The sequence below is a fragment of the Salvia splendens genome, chromosome 11, assembly GCF_004379255.2.
Source record: "Salvia splendens isolate huo1 chromosome 11, SspV2, whole genome shotgun sequence".
In the NCBI taxonomy this organism is placed as follows: Eukaryota; Viridiplantae; Streptophyta; class Magnoliopsida; order Lamiales; family Lamiaceae; genus Salvia; species Salvia splendens.
The window spans coordinates 34,776,745-34,797,251 of record NC_056042.1 but is presented as its reverse complement, the minus strand read 5'-3'; the positions used below and the strand labels follow the sequence as shown (position 1 = coordinate 34,797,251).

At 34.7% G+C, this 20,507-nt stretch overlaps 3 protein-coding genes across 4 annotated transcripts; 2 read left to right on the top strand and 1 right to left on the bottom strand.

Annotated features, from left to right (window-relative positions):
- Window positions 1-1,499: 1,499 nt before the first annotated feature.
- Window positions 1,500-4,745, top strand: LOC121756301 (adenine phosphoribosyltransferase 1, chloroplastic-like). Of its 2 annotated transcripts, XM_042151806.1 has the most exons (7): window positions 1,500-1,729; window positions 1,827-1,937; window positions 2,263-2,355; window positions 3,028-3,177; window positions 3,642-3,700; window positions 3,916-4,049; window positions 4,489-4,745. In XM_042151806.1, exons 1-7 carry the CDS (start codon window positions 1,642-1,644, stop codon window positions 4,529-4,531), a joined length of 678 nt encoding a protein of 225 aa, XP_042007740.1. In that variant the 5' UTR covers window positions 1,500-1,641; the 3' UTR covers window positions 4,532-4,745. The 2 variants fall into 2 exon arrangements, with proteins under 2 accessions (XP_042007740.1, XP_042007741.1); XM_042151807.1 differs by lacking the exon at window positions 3,916-4,049 and having other exon boundaries at window positions 1,511-1,729.
- A 7,624-nt stretch (window positions 4,746-12,369) lies between these two features.
- Window positions 12,370-13,625, top strand: LOC121754879 (transcription factor bHLH139-like). Its single transcript, XM_042150170.1, has 5 exons — window positions 12,370-12,717; window positions 12,869-13,099; window positions 13,199-13,264; window positions 13,358-13,423; window positions 13,530-13,625. Exons 1-5 carry the CDS (start codon window positions 12,370-12,372, stop codon window positions 13,623-13,625), a joined length of 807 nt encoding a protein of 268 aa, XP_042006104.1.
- A 1,022-nt stretch (window positions 13,626-14,647) lies between these two features.
- Window positions 14,648-19,903, bottom strand: LOC121753776 (interferon-related developmental regulator 1-like). Its single transcript, XM_042149027.1, has 13 exons — window positions 19,620-19,903; window positions 17,922-18,093; window positions 17,636-17,716; window positions 17,247-17,329; window positions 17,042-17,157; window positions 16,843-16,953; window positions 16,195-16,304; window positions 15,780-16,089; window positions 15,625-15,702; window positions 15,497-15,547; window positions 15,318-15,407; window positions 15,016-15,093; window positions 14,648-14,881 (listed from the first exon to the last, which is right to left on the bottom strand). Exons 1-13 carry the CDS (start codon window positions 19,627-19,629, stop codon window positions 14,846-14,848), a joined length of 1,326 nt encoding a protein of 441 aa, XP_042004961.1. The 5' UTR covers window positions 19,630-19,903; the 3' UTR covers window positions 14,648-14,845.
- Between the last annotated feature and the right edge of the window lie 604 nt (window positions 19,904-20,507).

The window sequence follows — 20,507 nt, the reverse complement described above, 5'->3', positions numbered from 1 at the left end:
TTAGTGGTGGACCCATGCAGGATCTCATGACCTCCACGACATCCACGATCTAATTAGTGATGATGTAAGCCACGACCTAATTAGTGATGATGTAAGCCACGACCTAGTCAGTGGTGATGCAAGCCACGATCCTAGTTCAATGTATAAATAGAACTTAGATCAGATAGACAAGGAGGAGAAAAAGAGCTCTCTAGACATCAAATATCATATAGCAAGTCTGTATTTGTAAGCTGGAAAACCAGATCAAGCAATACAATCTTGCCCTCCTTTCTTCCCGTGGACGTAGATTTACCTCAGTAAATCGAACCACGTAATTCCTTGTGTCACGATCTATATTTATTACCTGCATTTGCTACCATCAAAAATTCGCCCAACCATCAAATGCTAACCCGGGAACCCGAGCCAGCCCTTTCCACTTCACGGCGGCAATGTAGACCACTTTTGTAATTTAGTTGCGTATGTCCTCACGATTATAATATCATGTGTGAATTACTTACGAAACATGTTTCTTGTCCATGTATGTATTGGTCTGGATAACATTTAATTTAGCATTGTAGTCATTTTACATTCCTCCACTTTTGACTTCTTTTCACTCATGAAACATGCCTTCATATACCATCGAATCCAAATATTATATACAAACATCATCCACAAATATCACTTTCCCTCTAATTCATTAAATTATACTCCCTCCGTCCCTTAAGAGTATGCATTTTTTTCATCCGTTCTCAAAGAGTATGAATATTCCAATTTTAAAAACTTTCTTCTCTTTGATGAGGTGAGACTCATTCTCCACTAATAATACTTACAAAACTTTCTCTATCTATCTCTCTCTTACTTTACCAATAATGCATTAAAACTCGTGTCGAACCCAAAGTTCATACTCTTTAGGAACGGAGAGAGTACTTACTAATACAATTGAATAAACAAGAATTAGTGTTCGACCGAGTCTTATCAATATTGTTCGATGAAAATAGTGAACAAACATTAAATTTGGAGAGATGAAAATATTAGTTAGATAAAATGGTAGGTTGGATGGATGGATTAACGAAACTGATATCACTATTGTTCGACTAGTTATTAGATTTAATTCTAATTCAGAACAATGTTACGTAGAATTAGTGTTTGGCTTATAAAAAAATCTCGAATAATATTTTAGGGTGGCGTTAGATTGCCATGACTAATATCATGAAACTATTCATCTAGAAATTAAGTTTTGGGATTATTTTAGTTGGAGGGGGAGACTATGACTAATTATCATGAAACTATCCGTCTAGGATTAAGTTGAAGGGTTCAATCTTATCAACCAAACATGATACATATTTATTCGTGATATTTAATCTTGTGAACCGAACCCAGGAATACTAGTTTAATCTTGGATAGAAAATCAAGATATATTTACATCTCGATATTCTAAATCTCAAATTTCCACATTATACCCTCTTAAAACCCACACTCTCTCAGCGGTCTCCTCACAAAATTGACGAGGGCAAAATCGTCTTGCCGCTTTTCCCCAAATCATATTTCTTCTTACCTAACACTGAAGCAGCAACAGTCAGCAGCAGAACTGATCCGCTTAGCTACGGCCGCTTTACTGGTGGCGCAACCCTACCGCATCCTCGGAGAATTAGCGGAGCAGCCATGGCCACATCAAACGTCGACGTTAAAGACGAACGCATTGCTGGGATCGCCTCCAGTATTCGTGTCATACCTGATTTCCCCAAACCTGGTGACGCACTTGAATTTTCTGGATCTTCGATTTCGTTTGCGTGAATTTGGATTACTTGATTGAATTGAAATTGAGTTTTTTGAAAAACTGTCGGCAGGGATAATGTTTCAGGATGTAACGACGTTGCTGCTTGATCCTAAGGCGTTTAAGGATACCATCGATTTGTTTGTTGAGAGATATAGAGATAAGAACATCAATGTTATTGCCGGTATGTTTCGTCTCCTTCCGAAATTAAGCAGAAGTGTTTTTAATTGTGACAAAACTGTAAGCAGTATTTGGTAAAGTAGTTTTGCTTTTCTAGTTGTTGCTTAGTTAGAAGATAGAGAGGGTTTTTAAAATTGTAGCCAATGTGTTTAGAGATAAAATTGAAGGGGGAGTGTATGTATTGGAATTTGGAAGGTAGGGCTGCACTAAAGTTTCTCAAACCAAAACAAAACTGTGAAGACAGGTCCATAAATTGAGGCTCTATTTGGAAGTTGACTATGTGTGTGCGTGTTTTTTTTATGAATGTAACACCATCAGATTTCTTACAGGTATTGAAGCAAGGGGCTTTATATTCGGTCCTCCGATCGCATTGGCTATTGGTGCAAAATTTGTTCCAATGAGAAAGCCCAAAAAACTACCTGGTACGGTTAAATAATGTCAATGCAATCATACAATAGTTTGCTTATAGTTTCATGAGTATGTAGGCATTTTTCTTATCTGTTGATGTTTTACTTTTATTTGACGACATGAAATGTTATACTTGTCAGGCTTATTTCCTTACTGCTTTACACTTCTAGTTAAGTTGGAAGATCCAAGAGTATCAAAGTGTTTACTACTGCTTATCTCAGATTCAAGCCCTTTTTTCATTCTAAGTTTATTGATGCTTGTGTAACGTCAACTAGGATGCTATTAACATTGTTTTTTTGTGTGTGTGTGTATTTTCACTACTGGAATTTTAATTAAAAGTTTTTCACATCTTTGAGAAAACACAAGGGGTTATATGCTTTTTTCCCTTATACTAATTTTACAGTATAATTTTGTTGTTTGTTCATTGTGATATTCTGTTTCTTATGAATTCTATTTTGAACGAAGAACCCGTTCTGAAAATTCAAGGGTTGTTGGACTTGAATATAGATTTCTTATAGATATGGAATGTACTTTATTTTCTCTGTAGTTCCCTTCGTTGGTGTTATCTGTATCTCTTTGTACTTCTTAGGTTGTCTTCATATATCAGTTTGTTCTGTTTCACTTTCACATGAGCACCTTGTAGATTTGCTTTGTTACAGTAAATCCTAATACATTAATCCTTATAGGGGAGGTAATATCAGAAGAGTACTCTTTGGAGTACGGAACTGACAAGATAGAGATGCATGTTGGAGCTGTGCAAGCTGGGGAACGTGCAGTTATAGTAGATGATCTCATTGCTACAGGGGGTACCTTAAATGCTGCAATACGTCTGCTTGGTATGATTCATTATTTGTACTGGATATGTCTTTGTGTGTGTTTGCTTATCCAAGTCCTCAATACGTGTTTGTGCATGTGCATGTGTGTTTCTGTTTTCCTTTTGTTAGAGATTTGAAGTTAGCCATGAGAAGTAGGCTTTGACGATGTTCTTTCCTTTGCTTTAGTGGAACTGAAATTTCATAGTAATGCTAAAGTGCAGCATGCTTTGTTGAGATATAATGCATGATTGTCCTAATCTTGTAATTTATTCTATGTTTCAGTGTAGCATGCCACGCTTGTACATGTCAAGTAACTTGTTTGTTAAAATTGTGTAAACTTAAGTTTTGCTTGAATTTGCTTGCCTGGAGGCAAACAGTGTACACTTCTTGATTTACCAATTTGGGGGAAATGTTGTTAATTACTACCAGTTGACTAGTGTTATCCCATACTTGAAATGACTAAGCAGTTCCTAAACCTAATGCAGAACGTGTTGGGGTCACCGTGGTTGAGTGCGCTTGTGTTATTGAATTGGCTGAACTGAAGGTATATGTAATTCCTCTCCAAGTTAAGGTGGCCTGTATTTTTGTTCCTTTTGCATTGTTAAAGTGTTTGCTAATTGAATAGATGTGTACTTGTTTAATCTTCAATATACGTGTACTCATGATACAAAGCTCCTGCTCTGTAGTCTTTACTGATAGTTTGTATACTAAGCTATTTTAATCACTACTTGATCATTTGTCCATGTTTGGATGATTTAGTTGGCAAGTCTCTTCTGCGAATTCGGACTACCTTACACACTCAACATAACTAGCCCGCGCCTTGCAACTGTTTCCAGCTACCAAATATCCCTGAAAGACAGAGAGGGCACCCTAAGCTTTGGCAAATTCATGATGTAAGATAGGCACATTTTTAGAGATTCTACTCTTGAGTAGTGAGTACCACTGTACGATCATCTATCTCGACCAGTATGATAAAAATAAGGATAGTCAGTTGGGCCTTACGATTATGTATACCTAGCAATGAGGTGAGGAACGGAAGGATAGTGGCCGATGGCTTGGTTTATATGTGAGGTGGTTGGTTTTGTTGGCTTAGTGGTTTATCTGTGCTAAGGAGGGTATAAAAGGTGCATCCGGTAGGGAATGGAATTTAGAACCTCAACTGTCCCATGGACTAGAGTACATGAGATGACAGAAAACCGAACCAAACTGTGTAATTAGGCTCGATTCTGAACTAGAGAATGCCATTTTACTTGCTTTTAAAATCTTTTTTTTTATTTGACTAGTGTTTGTTTGTTTGTTCGTTTGCTAGTAACTTGTTTGTGTTCATCTTAGGGTCGGGAGAAATTGGGCGACAAATCACTGTTTGTTCTTGTGAGCGAGACATGAGGAAAGAAAGAATGCTGCCCTTGCTTCACAAATAATTATTGCTCTTCCTTCAAGAATTGCTAGGTTCGTGCCTAATCCCTTTGTACCTGTATTCTATGTTCTCATGAATTACTTTTATTTGGGTTGATCATGTCTAAACACCCTCAGTCAAGAAACCAAAATTTATTTCCACCATTTTAATTTACTTTACTTTTTGTTCGATATATTCAATCGATGTGGTTATTTTAGGAATTAAATTTGCATAAAATATGCAACAAACCATCTCTCGAATGTGATAAATTTGTTGATTTAATGAGATGATGAATCACAAAATTCAATCTCCCAAACTAAAGAAAGAAGTGTTTGACCTAAATTTGAAACCCAAAACGTTTGATTTGATTATCTCCATTAAGTCTCGGGTACCTCATTGTTACATGTTAAACCTTGGAGCTCATTCATTTGACTAGTATATGTTGTCGTACTCATCCTAAAAGACTATTATCAGTTGTTGTGCATAATCGAGGTGGCATAATTTTCTTGCATTTTAGTTGTAAAGTTTTCTTGCACTTGAGAGCCAAAGCCCTCGTCATGTTGGGCCACCACTTTTCGTTCTCAAACGTTCTTGTTGGTCACGACTAGCTTCTTTCCCAGATCACTGCTCCCATCCCATGGGGCACCACTCTAGTTGTCATGTTCAGTGAAAACATAATGTTATAAATCAAATACAAGAATTCATCCCAAAAGATTGGCATATTCGAAAAAAATAGTAGTACCAACTTATTTGATCTATAGAACAAGCTTCTCGCACCAAAGTCATTTAACATTTACCAACAAATTCTTAAACACCAATTCATCTCTATGATACAAAATATGCTTAAACACCGCCATATTTTCCATTCATGTACAGTGTGTTACTCATTAAATTATAATCTTTTATTGGAATGTTTAAACCTTTCACCTAAAAATAAAAACAAGCGAAGCTCACAATGGAGTCATCGGGCGCACCCGAGGACGATGGCACGCATCGGGCGCCCCATTGTGGGTGCTCTTATGCATAAATTAATGAATTAGCAATTTTGTATCGTTATATCTTCAGCCTTTGACCTTTCAATGCATTAATAATACATGATTAGTTGTTATATTGGTCTATACAAGTCAGCCAACAGCAAAAAGGAAGTTATATTTTATATCATCTACCAACATATATATATTTAAATGAAGGCACTCTTATGACCCCTTTTTTTCATATGGCCTTTTCGGTGTTATATTAATTACAAATAATCAGCATAGTTCATGCCTTTTTCCATTGTCAATGGTTATATTCGTGAATAAATTTGGAGACATTGAACTATTAATTAAATTATACGGAGTAATAAATAGATAAAAAGAAAGGGGAATTCATCAAAAGAATTACTACGGTTAATTCCTAAAAAGGTAATCATAGAGAAAACATTAATCTATACATAAAAGCATTATTTCATTTGAAAATAAATCTAAACCATTCATCATTCAAGGCTTGACAGAATAATTTTGAAGTAAAGTTAATTTCACTTTAAATGCAATGATTTTACACATGTAATTTTCACAATAATTCCACTATATATGTGGATGTTTGAGATTTTATATTATATTATTTGTGGCCTTAGGGGATATAATATTAAAATCCATATGGCCGCTGAAAATTACATGTTCTTGCTCTTTAAGTGCTAAGAGAAGTCATTGGAGAGAATAATTATTGACTAAAACTGATCATCATGTTTAGTTTACGTCATAACCAACTCTCTAATTATGGCTTGAGCTGCCTTAATTAATACGACGTCTTACTCGGAGAAGTGGACTTACTATCATTATAAAAGTTGTATAATTATTGTAGTTTAATGTGATTGGTTGTCATTAAGTACATTTGATAAAGTACATATGGAATAGTTTCTCTTCTTACTAATTTTTCTTTTATTTAAAAAGAAATTATACTCCATGCATATCATGTATAAGGGCATCCACCGCAGAGTAAATGCAAAACATTTACATTTACACGATTTACGTATTTATCCACATTACTGTAGTCTTGTGCATTCAAAAGCACTTTCATTATTCATATTTATTTTCTTGTTATTAAAATTTACTTATAAAATGGAAATTCATAATGTCATTACATAACTAGAAATTACATACAGTAAATTAAATAATACTCCTACTTAATTTAAATAAACAAAAACAAATATAAAAAATACAACATAATTAAACATAAATGTGCCGACCCCCGACCGCTCATTGTTTACGCTTTGTGTGTAACCGCGAGCATGCTTAAGCACTACGATGCAGATGTCCTAAGCTTAATCTTTGTTGAAATAAATTATAGTATTGGTCTTTGTGAAAATAGATTATAGTTTTGATGAATAATTATCGTTTGAACTTTCATTGAAAAGTAATTACTCTTAACTTCGAAAGGGAACTCATGTGTATTGATTCGTGAGACACTGTTAAAAATTAAATCTCAACAATAATAAAACCTGCAAAAAAATTGTACTTTACGTGGCATATTGTTTATGAATAAGGTATATAGTTTGGTAGGTTGATAAGAACAAGCTGTCATTCTTTTTTAGTTTCAAATATATTGATGCTCTCCACATTTAATCAATATATTCAATTATTTTTTTAAAAAAACAACTCAATTAATTTATGGACCCCCGACAAAACCCTTTTAAATTATTAAATCCATTAATTAAACCCAATCGTGCAAGGGAAAACGTTTCGAATTACTACAAGAAAGAATAAAATCTGATTTTGAAGGTTTTTAACTCTTTTTGTTTCGACATATAGTAGATTTTGTTAGGATTGATGATTAAATAAAATTCTACAATACTCAACAAAATAATTCTGGAAATATAAGTACAGAGTAAAATATATTTGCATATAATATATACTACCACTAATTATGGGAATATGTGAAAAATAAATCCCACAAAATTTTAATTTTGTGAAATCATTGACATCGCTAATAGGTGGCAGCCCTTTTCTGAAAATTATATCGTAATATTTTATCATTACTAGATTACATTAAGGTTAATGAAGAGCTAGATTAATAAGATTTTCATATCAAATCTCCTAATTACTATTGGGGTTGCATTTTTATTGTAAATAGGTAGTACTTATTACCTTGGCAAATGTTTGTACTTTAATATCCGTGAAAATTGAAAAATGTGGATTAAAAGAAATAGTGATCCTAATAAATGGATTTGGTAAAAGAATGATCAAGCCTTTGAGCTCAATGAAAATAAAATAGAATGGAGAATATATTTTAAAATTAATTTCCACTGGCATAACTATTTTTTTATGGAGAATATCTGATATGTTCATTATAATTCTTACACATGATATAGTTATATATGTGTGTGCGTGAACAAAAGAATCATTGCACGTACTACTAGGCTAATCTTAAGAATTAAATTAAATGAATGAGCTTGAAAATTAGCCACGTATTAGCGAAGATATCATGCTCTCTAGAAATCAAACAAACTCAATATTTGATACATACAGAACATACTAAGCTAGCTATATAGATATAATATGTGTGTGTGTGTTCTATATTAAAGAATATATGTATTTTGTTGTAGTGAATGTAATTATATAACTATTGTTAATAAAAGAAATTCTCATAGTATTTCATTTAAACAATGTATAATTATAAATACGTACTCCTATAATATATGATAAAAAAATTGTTCTATCCCGAATTATTATAAGAACAAGAAAATAGAAAATTACATTGTATATATTGATATAGTATATTGTAAATAAAAATGATACACTAACGGCGGAATCAAAGGTGAGAAAATAAATTGGCTAAGTTCAAATAATCTTCAAATCAATCTTAATACCAACAAAATGAAGATGAAGATTTCACAGCTAGGAATTGTTTCTTATCATAGATATGATATATTGTACTTATGCTCCCCCCCCCCCAAAAATACTCTTCATTTTAAACAAAATAAGAATCTATTGCTTCTTTTCTTAATCATCATACACATGTGTCGATCAATATTAATCTTAGCAATAGCACTTTGAAATAGTATTATAAACAAGTAAAGAAGATGAAAATTGTGCAAATTGCAGGTAAAGTCATGAACTTTTAAGATAGTTTAGTTTTTCCCGAGAACTTTAAATGTTGCATGAAAAGTCATGAACATTATCAGACTGTGCAAATTTCTCATCCGATCCGACCCGATAGATTTCCGACACAAACTCATCCTACGTGGTGCGCCGGAGGCGTGACTTGGCAAATGAAAATTTTAGAGTTCAATTCTAATTGTGGAATTAATGCTACTTTTATGCTCAATTCGATTTGTGGAATTCAATTTGTATGTCGATTTGTATGCTAAATTCAACTTGTGGAATTCGATTTGTATGTTTTCATTTATGCTACTTGTATGTTTGTGATAAGTTCAAGGACAAAGATTACAGAGAGAGAAGAGAAACAATCAGAATTAGTAGAGTTGCCAAGTCACGCCTCTGGCGCGCCACGTAGGATAAGTTTGTGTCGGAAATCTATCGGGCCGGGTCGGATAGGAAATTTGCACAGTCAGGTAAAGTTCATGACTTTTCATGCAACATTTAAAGTTTACAGGAAAAACCAAACTATCTTAAAAGTTCATGACTTTACAGGCAATTTGCCTCTCTTATTTTCATAAATTAAAAGCTAATTATGTGTCTTATTGGCTTAGTTAGATATAATCAAAATTATGAATTGGAATAATTGATTTACAACCTTACCTAGTAAGTTGGAATTCTACTCTTCAAACCATTGGATTTCCTATATCAAGAAGGAATCACATTTTACTGTATTACTTATATAGTTAGATTTTATTAAAAAAGAAAAAGATCAAGAAGAAGTCATATAAATACTGGGTGTAACTTTGATGCAAATAGAGCAATACACAGCCGATCATATAAGCTTCAAACTTTGATTTAACGTTTTCCCAAATCTTGATTCGCTGGCCTCATTATATTCTTGTAGGAGTATGTTACAAAAATATACAAGCCCACAACAAAACTTAGCACTTATTACAATAAACGTATAAAGTCACTATATTCGCCACTAATCCATATGAAAATTCCAATAAATCTATGTCGGCATTTTATTTAAATTTGAGTTAGGATTAGTGTGAGTTAATTAAATTTATGTCGACAAAGAGCGAGTTTATCGGTTGAAAGTGTCGGATTTTTCAACTACGGAAGAATGGTATACTCATCCTCACGTTTGCCGCCTTTCATATTCATCCTCTTTATCCGTATATTTACATTCAAATTAATTAATCCCACCTTCTCCCATTTCATTCCCTTATTAATTATCTTTTCCTTTTCTCTTTTCCCCATTTCAATCTCACATTCACCAAACTACACTACTTTATCATGTCAATTGACAGCTTACACGAATCATTGTTAGTCACAATCACAATGATTGGGTATGAATAGTTAATCTCTGATACGAGCATTATTTAGTTAGTTAAATTAGAGATTTGCGTATCTTTTCCACATCTTTGTTTATTTGCGTATCTTTTTCATATCTTTGTTTTCTTGTTAAGTAAGTTAGTTATTAGCATTATAAATAGGAGTTATTGTAATCATTTGAGAAATCAATCAAGAATATCAATATTATTGTTCATTCTCTTCTCCAAAGTGAGAAAACCAACTAGCTCGACGAGCGAGTCGGGCACTCGCCCGCTACAGATATTTATCGATCGCCGATCTACGGACGCCGATCAACCCGATAGGAGGTTTATCCTATCAAATTGGTGCTTTCATCGTGATCTCACCTTCCAACACGCCGATCGAATCACAGCTATGTCGCTGCCCGAAGGGAATCCACCGCGCACAGCAACTAGCCACACCGATCGAATCATAGCTACGTCGCTGCCCGACGGGAATCCACCCGCGCACAGCAACTAGTTATGCCTTCCCACCATCTCGAACCGAAGTTGCGTCGCTGCCCGACGGAAGATGTTCCGCGCACAGCACGAGATTTGGTTTCTGATGTTTTCGACTCTCTTCATTGTGTCATAGTTCACACCTTGAGGACAAGATGGATTTCAACCGTGGGGGAGTTGATACGAGCATTATTTAGTTAGTTAAATTAGAGATTTGCGTATCTTTTCCACATTTTTGTTTATTTGCGTATCTTTTTCATATCTTTGTTTTCTTGTTAAGTAAGTTAGTTATTAGCATTATAAATAGGAGTTATTGTAATCATTTGAGAAATCAATCAAGAATATCAATATTATTGTTCATTCTCTTCTCCAAAGTGAGAAAACCAACTAGCTCGACGGGCGAGTCGGGCACTCGCCCGCGACAGATATTTATCGATCGCCGATCTACGGACGCCGATCAACCCGATAGGAGGTTTATCCTATCAATCTCACACAAGTTTACATGCCATTTATTAGAAATGAGCCACTCACCCCTTAAAAGGCCTCATAAGGGGGAGGGTTATCCACACTTGTATAGATTAGATGGGATCTTCACCAAGTCGATGTGGGACAGAATTTTTAGAGAATTTAACACGCCCCCTCACGTGTGGGCCGGAAAGGACATCGGTCTTCCATCACGTGGGTAGGCAATGCAAGAGAAACAATCATCGATGTGGGCCGGAAAGGACATCGGTCTTCCACTCGTGAGGTAGATAAGAGATAAAGAGAAAACCATCATCGACTTGGGCCCGCTCTGATACCATATTAGAAATGGGCCACTCACCCCTTAAAAGGCCTCATAAGGGGGAGGGTTATCCACACTTATATAGATTAGATGAGATCTTCACCAAGTCGATGTGGGACAGAATTTTTAGAGAATTTAACACCATTCTTTATTTAAGATTTAAGAATGGACAAATGATATTGTACTTATGTTTGTAAAACTAGGTTTAGATTTGTGATATTGAGGATTTTTATAGAAAAACATCTTCTATTTTGTGACAAGTTTGATTTTATATCCCGTTCGATCGACGATGAGGTTTTTTTCGGATATTTTTTTTATTTCTTAAATAGATGAAAGTATGATTAATGTAATTTATTAAAACTTAGCTTTGTAAGTATCATATCATACGTGGCTAGCTTTTTTATCCGGTCTTGGTTTATATTGTAGAACCTTCCATTAATTAATCTCTTCCATATGAAACATGTATTTATAATCATATATACATTCCGTTCCTTTTATGTTAATTTTTTAGTACAAATTAATAAACTCTTAAGATTGACCTTTAGTGATGTATCAGTATTATTCCCCTTTTTAAACATAATAAGACATATTGTTGACATTTTGATTAAGTTTATTACTCATAGACTCAAATATAGTTTAATTTCATTCTTTATTGATTATTGATAAATTAAAAGCAATTTAACATAAATATTTTCTTCAAGTAAAGAGCTAGCGGGATGGATGTCAACATTACATTTATTTAGTTATTTAAATATTGATTGAACCATGTATTTAACCCTTTCCCCCATTTCTATCAGCATGTTATACTTCATTTTTTATGTAGTTTGAAGTGGTTAAAGCCCAAGTATTTCTTATATATTATTTTTTTCTTTGTGTTGATTGTTTATGTATACTATTAGCCACCCATGAGTTGGCTACAAAGAACTCGGACCAAACTCCTTTAATTATACTTTTGTACAATTTTCCATAATATTTATTTCATCAAATCATTAGAAAATTGAAGTCAAATCCTCACTGCCATTCCCTTTTTCCCCGTATATAAATAAGATGCTGAGGTATGTGTATCTCAACACCACAACACCATAGAGCTAAGTTGATCTTCAACTCATACTCTTCTTTCTCTCTCTCTCTCTCTCAAAAATGGAGGCTGTTGAGGCTTTTCTTGATGGAGAATGGGACTCATTGAGCAAGCTATTTTCCTTTGAGGATTCTAATTCATTGATGGATTGCAACACCAACAATTTCTTGGTTGATGCAAATGTGTACAACAACAATCTTGATCTTGATCATCATGATCATGCTAGTAGCTTCCATTATGATCATATTGACACGTCCCTTTTCGCCTCCAACGTTCCCTCCTTCCCCGGTGATCTCATGGGGGAGATCCTCCATTTGAAGGCGCAGATGCTTTGCAACAACGGGATGGACAATGCTGATGTAGAGCAACTTCAAGATTCATCGAAGAAGAGGCCTCGTGTGGCTAGACAGGTGAGAAGGGTTTTTTTTCGCGATTTTTAAGGCTTATTGGTTGAGCCACATTGGCATTATACTTGTCAAATGGGCTGAGCCGGCCAATGTTTAAAGTGGGCTGGGCTTTCTATATATATCTCATGGATGTGTTGTGGATTTTTTGGTGTAGGCTAAGGCAAAGAAGGCGAGGAGAGGAGGGAAAGCGAGCAAGAATGATGAAGGAGAGAGTATTGGTGTTGGTGCTTGTGTTGGATCCGAGGGGGGTGATTGTAATGGCAACGGCTCGGAGGAGTCTGAGTCGAAGGGGTCAATATCCACGTCCACGTCCTCGTCCACATCCTCGGCCAAGAATAGGGCTAGCAAGAGCCCAGCAACCGATCCACAAAGCCTCTATGCAAGGGTAAATAAAATTAGCATCATTATCTTCAAAAATGTCTTTTATTTTGAAAAAATAAATCTCACTTTTGTAGGCCAATGTAATGTTGTTTGCATTTTGCAGAAAAGAAGAGAAAGGATAAATGAGAGGTTGAGAATCTTGCAGAATCTTGTGCCCAATGGAACAAAGGTAAATATATTAGTATCTCATTAGAAAATTTTAGTTTGAATAGTTTTTAAATTTTATTTTAGTTAATTAACATGAGTGATTTGGCATGTTTAGGTTGATATTAGCACAATGCTGGAAGAGGCTGTCCAATATGTCAAGTTTCTGCAGCTTCAAATCAAGGTAATAAAAAAAACAAGGCTTGTGAATTACGTTTGTTACATAATATATAATAAAGGATCCATTACTTGATTAATTACATTAATCATGTTTTTGTTTTCATTTGCAGTTGCTAAGCTCTGATGAAATGTGGATGTATGCTCCAATTGCTTACAATGGGATGGACATGGGTCTTTATCAGAGGATTAATGCTGCAAATTTATGACATTATCATATAATTAATCTCTCAATAATTATTATAATCACTATATGACATTTATATTCTCTGCTAAATAACAAGGGAATTAAAGACAACTCAGCATATCCCCATTTGTCAATGAGAAAAAAAAGGATATATGCTGACTGACTATCTCGTGCACAACTACGGTCTTGTAGATAGTGTCTACGAGGAACAAAGATTGTTGTAAGAACACGCACGTTTATGGTACACTTTGTACGAAAATATAGTAATGGGAATATTACTTTCTTATTTTTGCTGTATTTTGGCTATGTTATTTTACTTGAAAATACTTCACTATAGTTATTAGTAATATTGTGTTTTACATGACTCTTTACTAAATTTGATTAGAATTAGTTGAAACCACCCAATGATAGCTTCCCTATAAGTATAAGAGAGAAACAATATGAATAGAGGAATGAAAGTATAAAAACTAATAACAAATTTGGAATTAGTAAAAAAAATAACAACCCGAAAAGTTTTAATCCAAAAACATAGAACATAAACCCAAAACAATTAATCCAAAAACATAGAACATAAACCCTAAAAAATTCACAAATTATTACTTTATATGATCGTTGTATCCATGACCATATCAAAACTATTGTCACCGTGGAAAGCATTTTAACCGAACCATAGAATTGTCGATCATACATAGGATATCCTAGGGGTGGAAAAACGGTTCTTGGATATGATCCAATACATTATTATAGTTGGACTCGTATTTTCCTCAAAAATCTTATGCAAGGAAAGGGAGGCTTCGCGAGAGGTGGAGGAAGGAGAGGCGGAGGGAGGAGAGGATGCCGCAGCAAGAGAAGAAACATCCATAGAAATGAATAAACATCTAGGTGGATTACCTTGTCATTACAACTAATCATATACTAACTTTTTTCTTCTTGTTGAATTTAACTAATTAATGTCTTTGTAATGATATATTAACACCTAGAGTGGCATTCTAAAAAGAAAAAAAGAAATAACTCCCCATCACTTTGTTCTCTGAAATAGGATCATCATTTCAATGTGTGGTGTTTTTTATGGATTCATCATTTCAAGAAGAAAATTAGGAAATCAGGAGAGCAAGCAATTCCATCATACAACTGCCTTTGGTTTAGATTATAGTGAATAAATTGAGTGAAATTACACTAGATCCCAGTCGATAAACCAATTCATATGTAGAGAAGGGATAAGCTAGTTATTTAGCTCCTCTTTCACTCGTCGAATGCAAAGTAGCCTGAGTTCTTGTCCTGCACGCCAAAAACGACAAGGTCATATTTCTCATACCGAAAGAAGGTAAAATCAATAAGTGGATCGCCGTTGGGTCCCTTCCTTCATGAGAGAGCGGAGGAGTAGTTTGTTTTTCAGGAGATGAACAACCCACCTGAGCCAATGTGCGTTGTTTGTTCAGTAACTGCGTCCGTGCCTTGTTGAGAGCTGAGTTAGGTGACCTGTACATCCTCTGTTAACAAAGAGGGAACACATGAGCAAAATCATCTCAACTTTAAATACTGAACTGCAGACTCAAACACACGAAAAAATAGATGTGAAGTCGGATGAGGTAAGCCACTTGATGCGCACACACGGGGACACACAATTTTTAAAAACTTGCTATAAACTGAGTAACATTCAATCAGCATCCAAAGTTCTAACTTCCAACTTCAAGAACGGTCTGATTTAACTAACCTTTTCACTCCCTGACATGCGTTGCTCGGCCCCTGATAGGTGCTTCTTCTTGGGGATAAAATCAAACACGTCATGGAGAAATTGGTTCTCCTGCCATACACGTGATATATAACATATTATGATAGCCCGCAATAAAAACACCATGATAGCAGAACCGCTAGCAGAAAATAAATACGGACCTGCATGTGCTTCACAAATCCTCCTCCTAGGAAATGTTTCAGGAAGTTCAACTATAATCCAGAAAGATATTTGAAAAGGTTAAAAGCCAATTCACTACTGATAAAATATGTAAAGAAGATATCATTACCTGTATGTATTGAGTCCATGAGCTTGTGCTCAGAGGATCTCCACCAATCTTCACCAAGGTCTCGGGTGTAGAACCGTTCTGATATATGATAATTGATAAAGAACTTCAAGCTTTCTAGAAACCAAATCAACGTAGATAAACTAATAAAAGCATACCTCAAAGAAGTCTAGGATATCTCGGAATGTGTTCCTCTGACTATTGAGATCTTTCTTAGCAGAACCTTTACCACCGGCCTCAGCAGAGAGGCCCCGCACTTGACCAAGTACTTTAGTCCTCAATCCATGCAAGTACATCAATTTTCGGGAATCCTTCCCTTCATCAGTAGTGGGATCAGAAGAGTCCTTAGCTTCTCCGCAGAATTTTTCCAGGCTCCCAATCTCAAAGACTAAAGCAAGTGCTTCACCAGCTGCCATGCGCAGTGCTCTGTCATCCTTGTCCAACAGTGTAGAGAAGTACGAGATTGACCTGAATAATTTCAAGTGGTCCTCATAAAATGCTTTGAACCCACACTTCTTGACTACTATCTTAAAGATACGGAAAAGCAAGCTCAACTATAAATTTGATACTTACTCTTGCCAACTCTTGGGGTTCAGTGCCCAGCTGTTCACAGTAGTGAGTAAAAATGACCAGGAAGAGACCATCATCGCTATCACTGCTGGTGAAGGTTTAGAGGTAGCCACCTGAATGTAGAGATCAGTTATAAATTACATGATAGAATAGCACTGATTAACAGAAGCATAAAATCTGATAGCTAGCACATTTGTACTCTGATATCTAATGCTCAACAGAACTGCAAAAATAAGTATATGCACCACTTAACATTGGATATTCACTAAATCAGCATATGACCAAACTGATAACAACCTACAAGCCTACAACGTCACAATATGTAGTGCTTTTGTGTGCTTACAGACAACATATGCATATAGGGACAGAATTAGATAGAAGCCTTCCATCCCACAGTATGGAAAACCTAATTTGGACCATTCATCTTTGTATGATCTTCGGTTTTCACCAAAAGCTGCATTATTGTAATACATAAGATGCATCGACATTACAAAAATGCATCTTTGAGGAGAACCGTAGATCACAATAGAAATTGAATTTGCATAGCACAGGACAGAAAGTTTATAGTAGATTCTCTATATATTGATTAAATAAAAATATATACAAAAAATACATAACATCTTGTATCAAGCTGATAGCAAGGATGCTTACATGGGCACCCAACTTTGGATGAGCCACTTGCCACATTATTTGCATTGATTTTTCTGTTTGTTCTGGATCTTCACCACCAACAAACGTAATAACAGCCAAACACTGCAGTAACTGCGAACACATAATAGTGATATCCAATATCAGATTAGGCACTGGTAAAGGGCAACACACCTTACTGAACTATCATAACTTAACATACCGACAATATCTTAGATGTCTCTGGCCGAACTCTTAGGGCGTCTGATATAGGGGAGAGTGATTCTTCCAAGATCTCTTGAGCTTTTTCCCCAGGACCCACAGTCAGAGCTAAAAGCCCTGTAAAAGAGTACAAAAATAATGTAGTTTACCAAACACTAGCTATACAACGAAAGGCTAGATACAATATGTGAAAGGCAGTGTGAAACCTATTGCATGAGATGCCAAGGCAGCCTCCTTGGCAGAACCCTTTTTAATTGAATTGAGGCATTGCTGCAGCAATGTAGCAAACCTGGGAGGAGAAAGAAAAAACTATGTTATTGAACGGACCCAAACTTTATAAGAACATTGAAGAAACTATAAACTTCAATGTGCAAGTGCATCCGTATAAATATCAACCTTTACTATATAGCCGGAAAATCTTCTTCAGTGAATATACTTGAAATTGGATAGATTTAATAAAAGCTTAACTATTACTAGTACTTTGTTGCAAATGTATATATAACTATTCAATACACGTGCAATACAGGAATCTCCAACTTTAAGAGACCAAGCCAATCGAGCTCAGAATGAAAGTAAAACAGCAACGAATTCTTACTTTGCTTCAACAAATTCATACTGCAAACTGCTATTGAAGGCCTCAATAATAGATGCCAAGGCCTTTTCTCTAGTGGACCCCCTGTATCAAAATAACATAAAATCAAAACAACAATAAAAAGACAACTTTATTAGAAGTCTTCACATTACTGATTCATAATTTTGACATGCATTACATCATCATGCAGCTAAATTACAATCTTAAATAATCACTTCCGAACAGAAATATCACAAAGCACGTAGAATCTGAGTATCTTATATGGCGAGAATGGAACCAAAAGGATTACCTCTTCTCATACAAAGCATCTAACCACTGATCAAGCATCACAACCTTATCAACCTGAACTTCATCGAGGCCATTCTCTGTCATGTGATCGAAACGCATAGATGATGTAGATGAACTCATACTATCTGTATCATCGCTATCCAGCATTGCAGAAAATTTCTTCTGAGAACTTTCTAAAATGCCATAACAAAGTGTTGTGAGAAAAGGATACAAGAACAGAGTTTAATTTGAGGCACTCATTAGCAAGAATGATGTGTTTTAAAACTGCTCAGAGTTGAGCATAGAATAAAGCAGTCCTTCTAGTTCAAACAGTTCAGACGGAAAGTATAACGCTCTGCTACAGGTATTTGCACACATCAGAAACATACAGATTATGACACGACTCCTTCAGACTTCACTCAGAAAAACGTGAAAAAGGCACTACACTAAAGACATTGTTGAGACCTGAGCTTGGGTAATTTGGTGTTTCTATTTGACAACCCTGATCATTCTGGGATAAGGACGTTGAGCATTTTAGAGGAAAGGTTTAACTTTTATATCTGTAAGAGTTGGGCTTTCCTGTAAACACTATACATGGCAACTCAGTAAGAGTAATAAAGAGATAACAAGATCAAAGAAATTGAGAAGGTCTATTAAATTCAAATTCTATCATCACGTTCTAAGAGACTAAGATAACCAATCCTGTCCTGTAAAAATCAAATTATCTTCAGAGTGAACTCCAATAATGTGGATATACTGTTTTCATACTAGGCAGCTAGTCTTGTCTATGGGTGCAACCCCGACAAATATTGTATACAGTGTTATTTAATCTTACTGTCAGTAACAAAAACATAAATAGATGATATAGACTGGTCATGAGCTTTTCCTAGACAAAACAATTATTCACGAATTATATCCACTGGGCTGCATGATGAAGCAAAAATAAATATAAAGCACAAATAATAGCAGCTTTTGATCAATTGTCTGGCCCGTCATGCATGATGTGGCACAAAAGCTAGACAACATGGAACTAGTTAAATAATCATTATCGACATCAAGTAGCAAACATGAAAAGTTCATCCAATTCAAATGTTCCAAGGTGACATGTATATTCATTATACACACAAACAGATCATTCCGACTCTAAAAAGGAGAATTGGCCCTTTTAAGGGGAAAAATGGTAAAGTAACAAGCTTGATTACATATCAACATTGCCACTCATTCTACTCAACTGGCTACAACTCCCTTAATGATAAAAAAATTAATAAATGGACGAATAAATTAACAAATTTCAACCCACAATAAATTCTTTAGCGTAAATAGCTCATATGTAATGGGCTTACAAACTGTTCAAACGACTCTAAAGTTGATCAAACTATTTATCAGAACAAGCGCATAAAACTAGTGAAACCACAAATCAAATCAATAATCGAGCCAAACTTCGCAAAAATTACTATCAAATTAACATCATTGCACTTAAAATTAAGCTGTTTTTCTTTGAAAACAAGAAATTAATGATTCACCGTCAAAGAATTATCCACTATTAAGTAAAAATGAAGTGATCAACGAAAAAAGAGTAATTTGTTTTTTTTTCTTCATCCATGCTTAATTACAGCTAAAGAGCAACCGCAGGAAAAAACTAAGCTTCAAATTCTTCGGAAAAGATCGAACAAATACTTTGGGAAAAACGCTAAAATCAAGAAAATAGGGGAAAACTCACTTTTACCCATGGTGAGAGGAGAAACCAAATCCGAATCCGAAAGCTACAAGCGGTGGTAAATTAGTTATTAAGAAAAAATACAAGGACGACTACAATCTGAATGATGAAAACAAGCAACTAATAAGTAAGAATGGTGAATTGAATAGGAATAGAGCTGGGATCTGAATAATTCAATTGTATCGATAAAAGAAGTATCCATGAAAAGAATTTTGGGAGAATTTGGAGGTGGAGAAGACACAAAATGTAGGGCTAAATTTCTGTGGAGGAAGAAAATAGAGGCGAATTCAACACCCAACAATATATAACACATTCATAAGCAATTGCGTGTTGATTTAATCATTTTTATTTAAGGCAATTAAAATAAGGGTTTGTTTGGCGTGCTTAAAGTAAATAGGAGTATATGTTTTCATTTGATGAAATTATCGTAGTGTATTAATTTTAATAGGGATTAATGTTTCATAGTGTATGAATAAGAATTTAACATTCTCTCTATTTCATGTTTCTTGAGTTTGTATTTTATTTGTTTGAAATATTTTTGTTGTATTTTCTTTTAGCATGACCTACGTTGTTTGAAATATTTTTTGCTTAGATTTTACTTTCTCCTCTGTTTTCTATTTTATTCTTTCATTCATTTTATTTGTCTTAATTTAACTACTCTCTTGTCTCACTTTAAATGATACATTTTTAAAAATATAAATATAACTTTCTCTATTTTATTATCATTTTTATCTTATATTCTCTCTACTTGGCTTACAAAATAACATTACCTACAATTTTGTGTGGAATAAGTATTGATTCACGAAGGAAGTATTAAATAATTAAACACTCACTTTGTTAGACTCATGGTTGAAAGAAACAACTCAAATTACTCTTTATTAAGTCAAATTG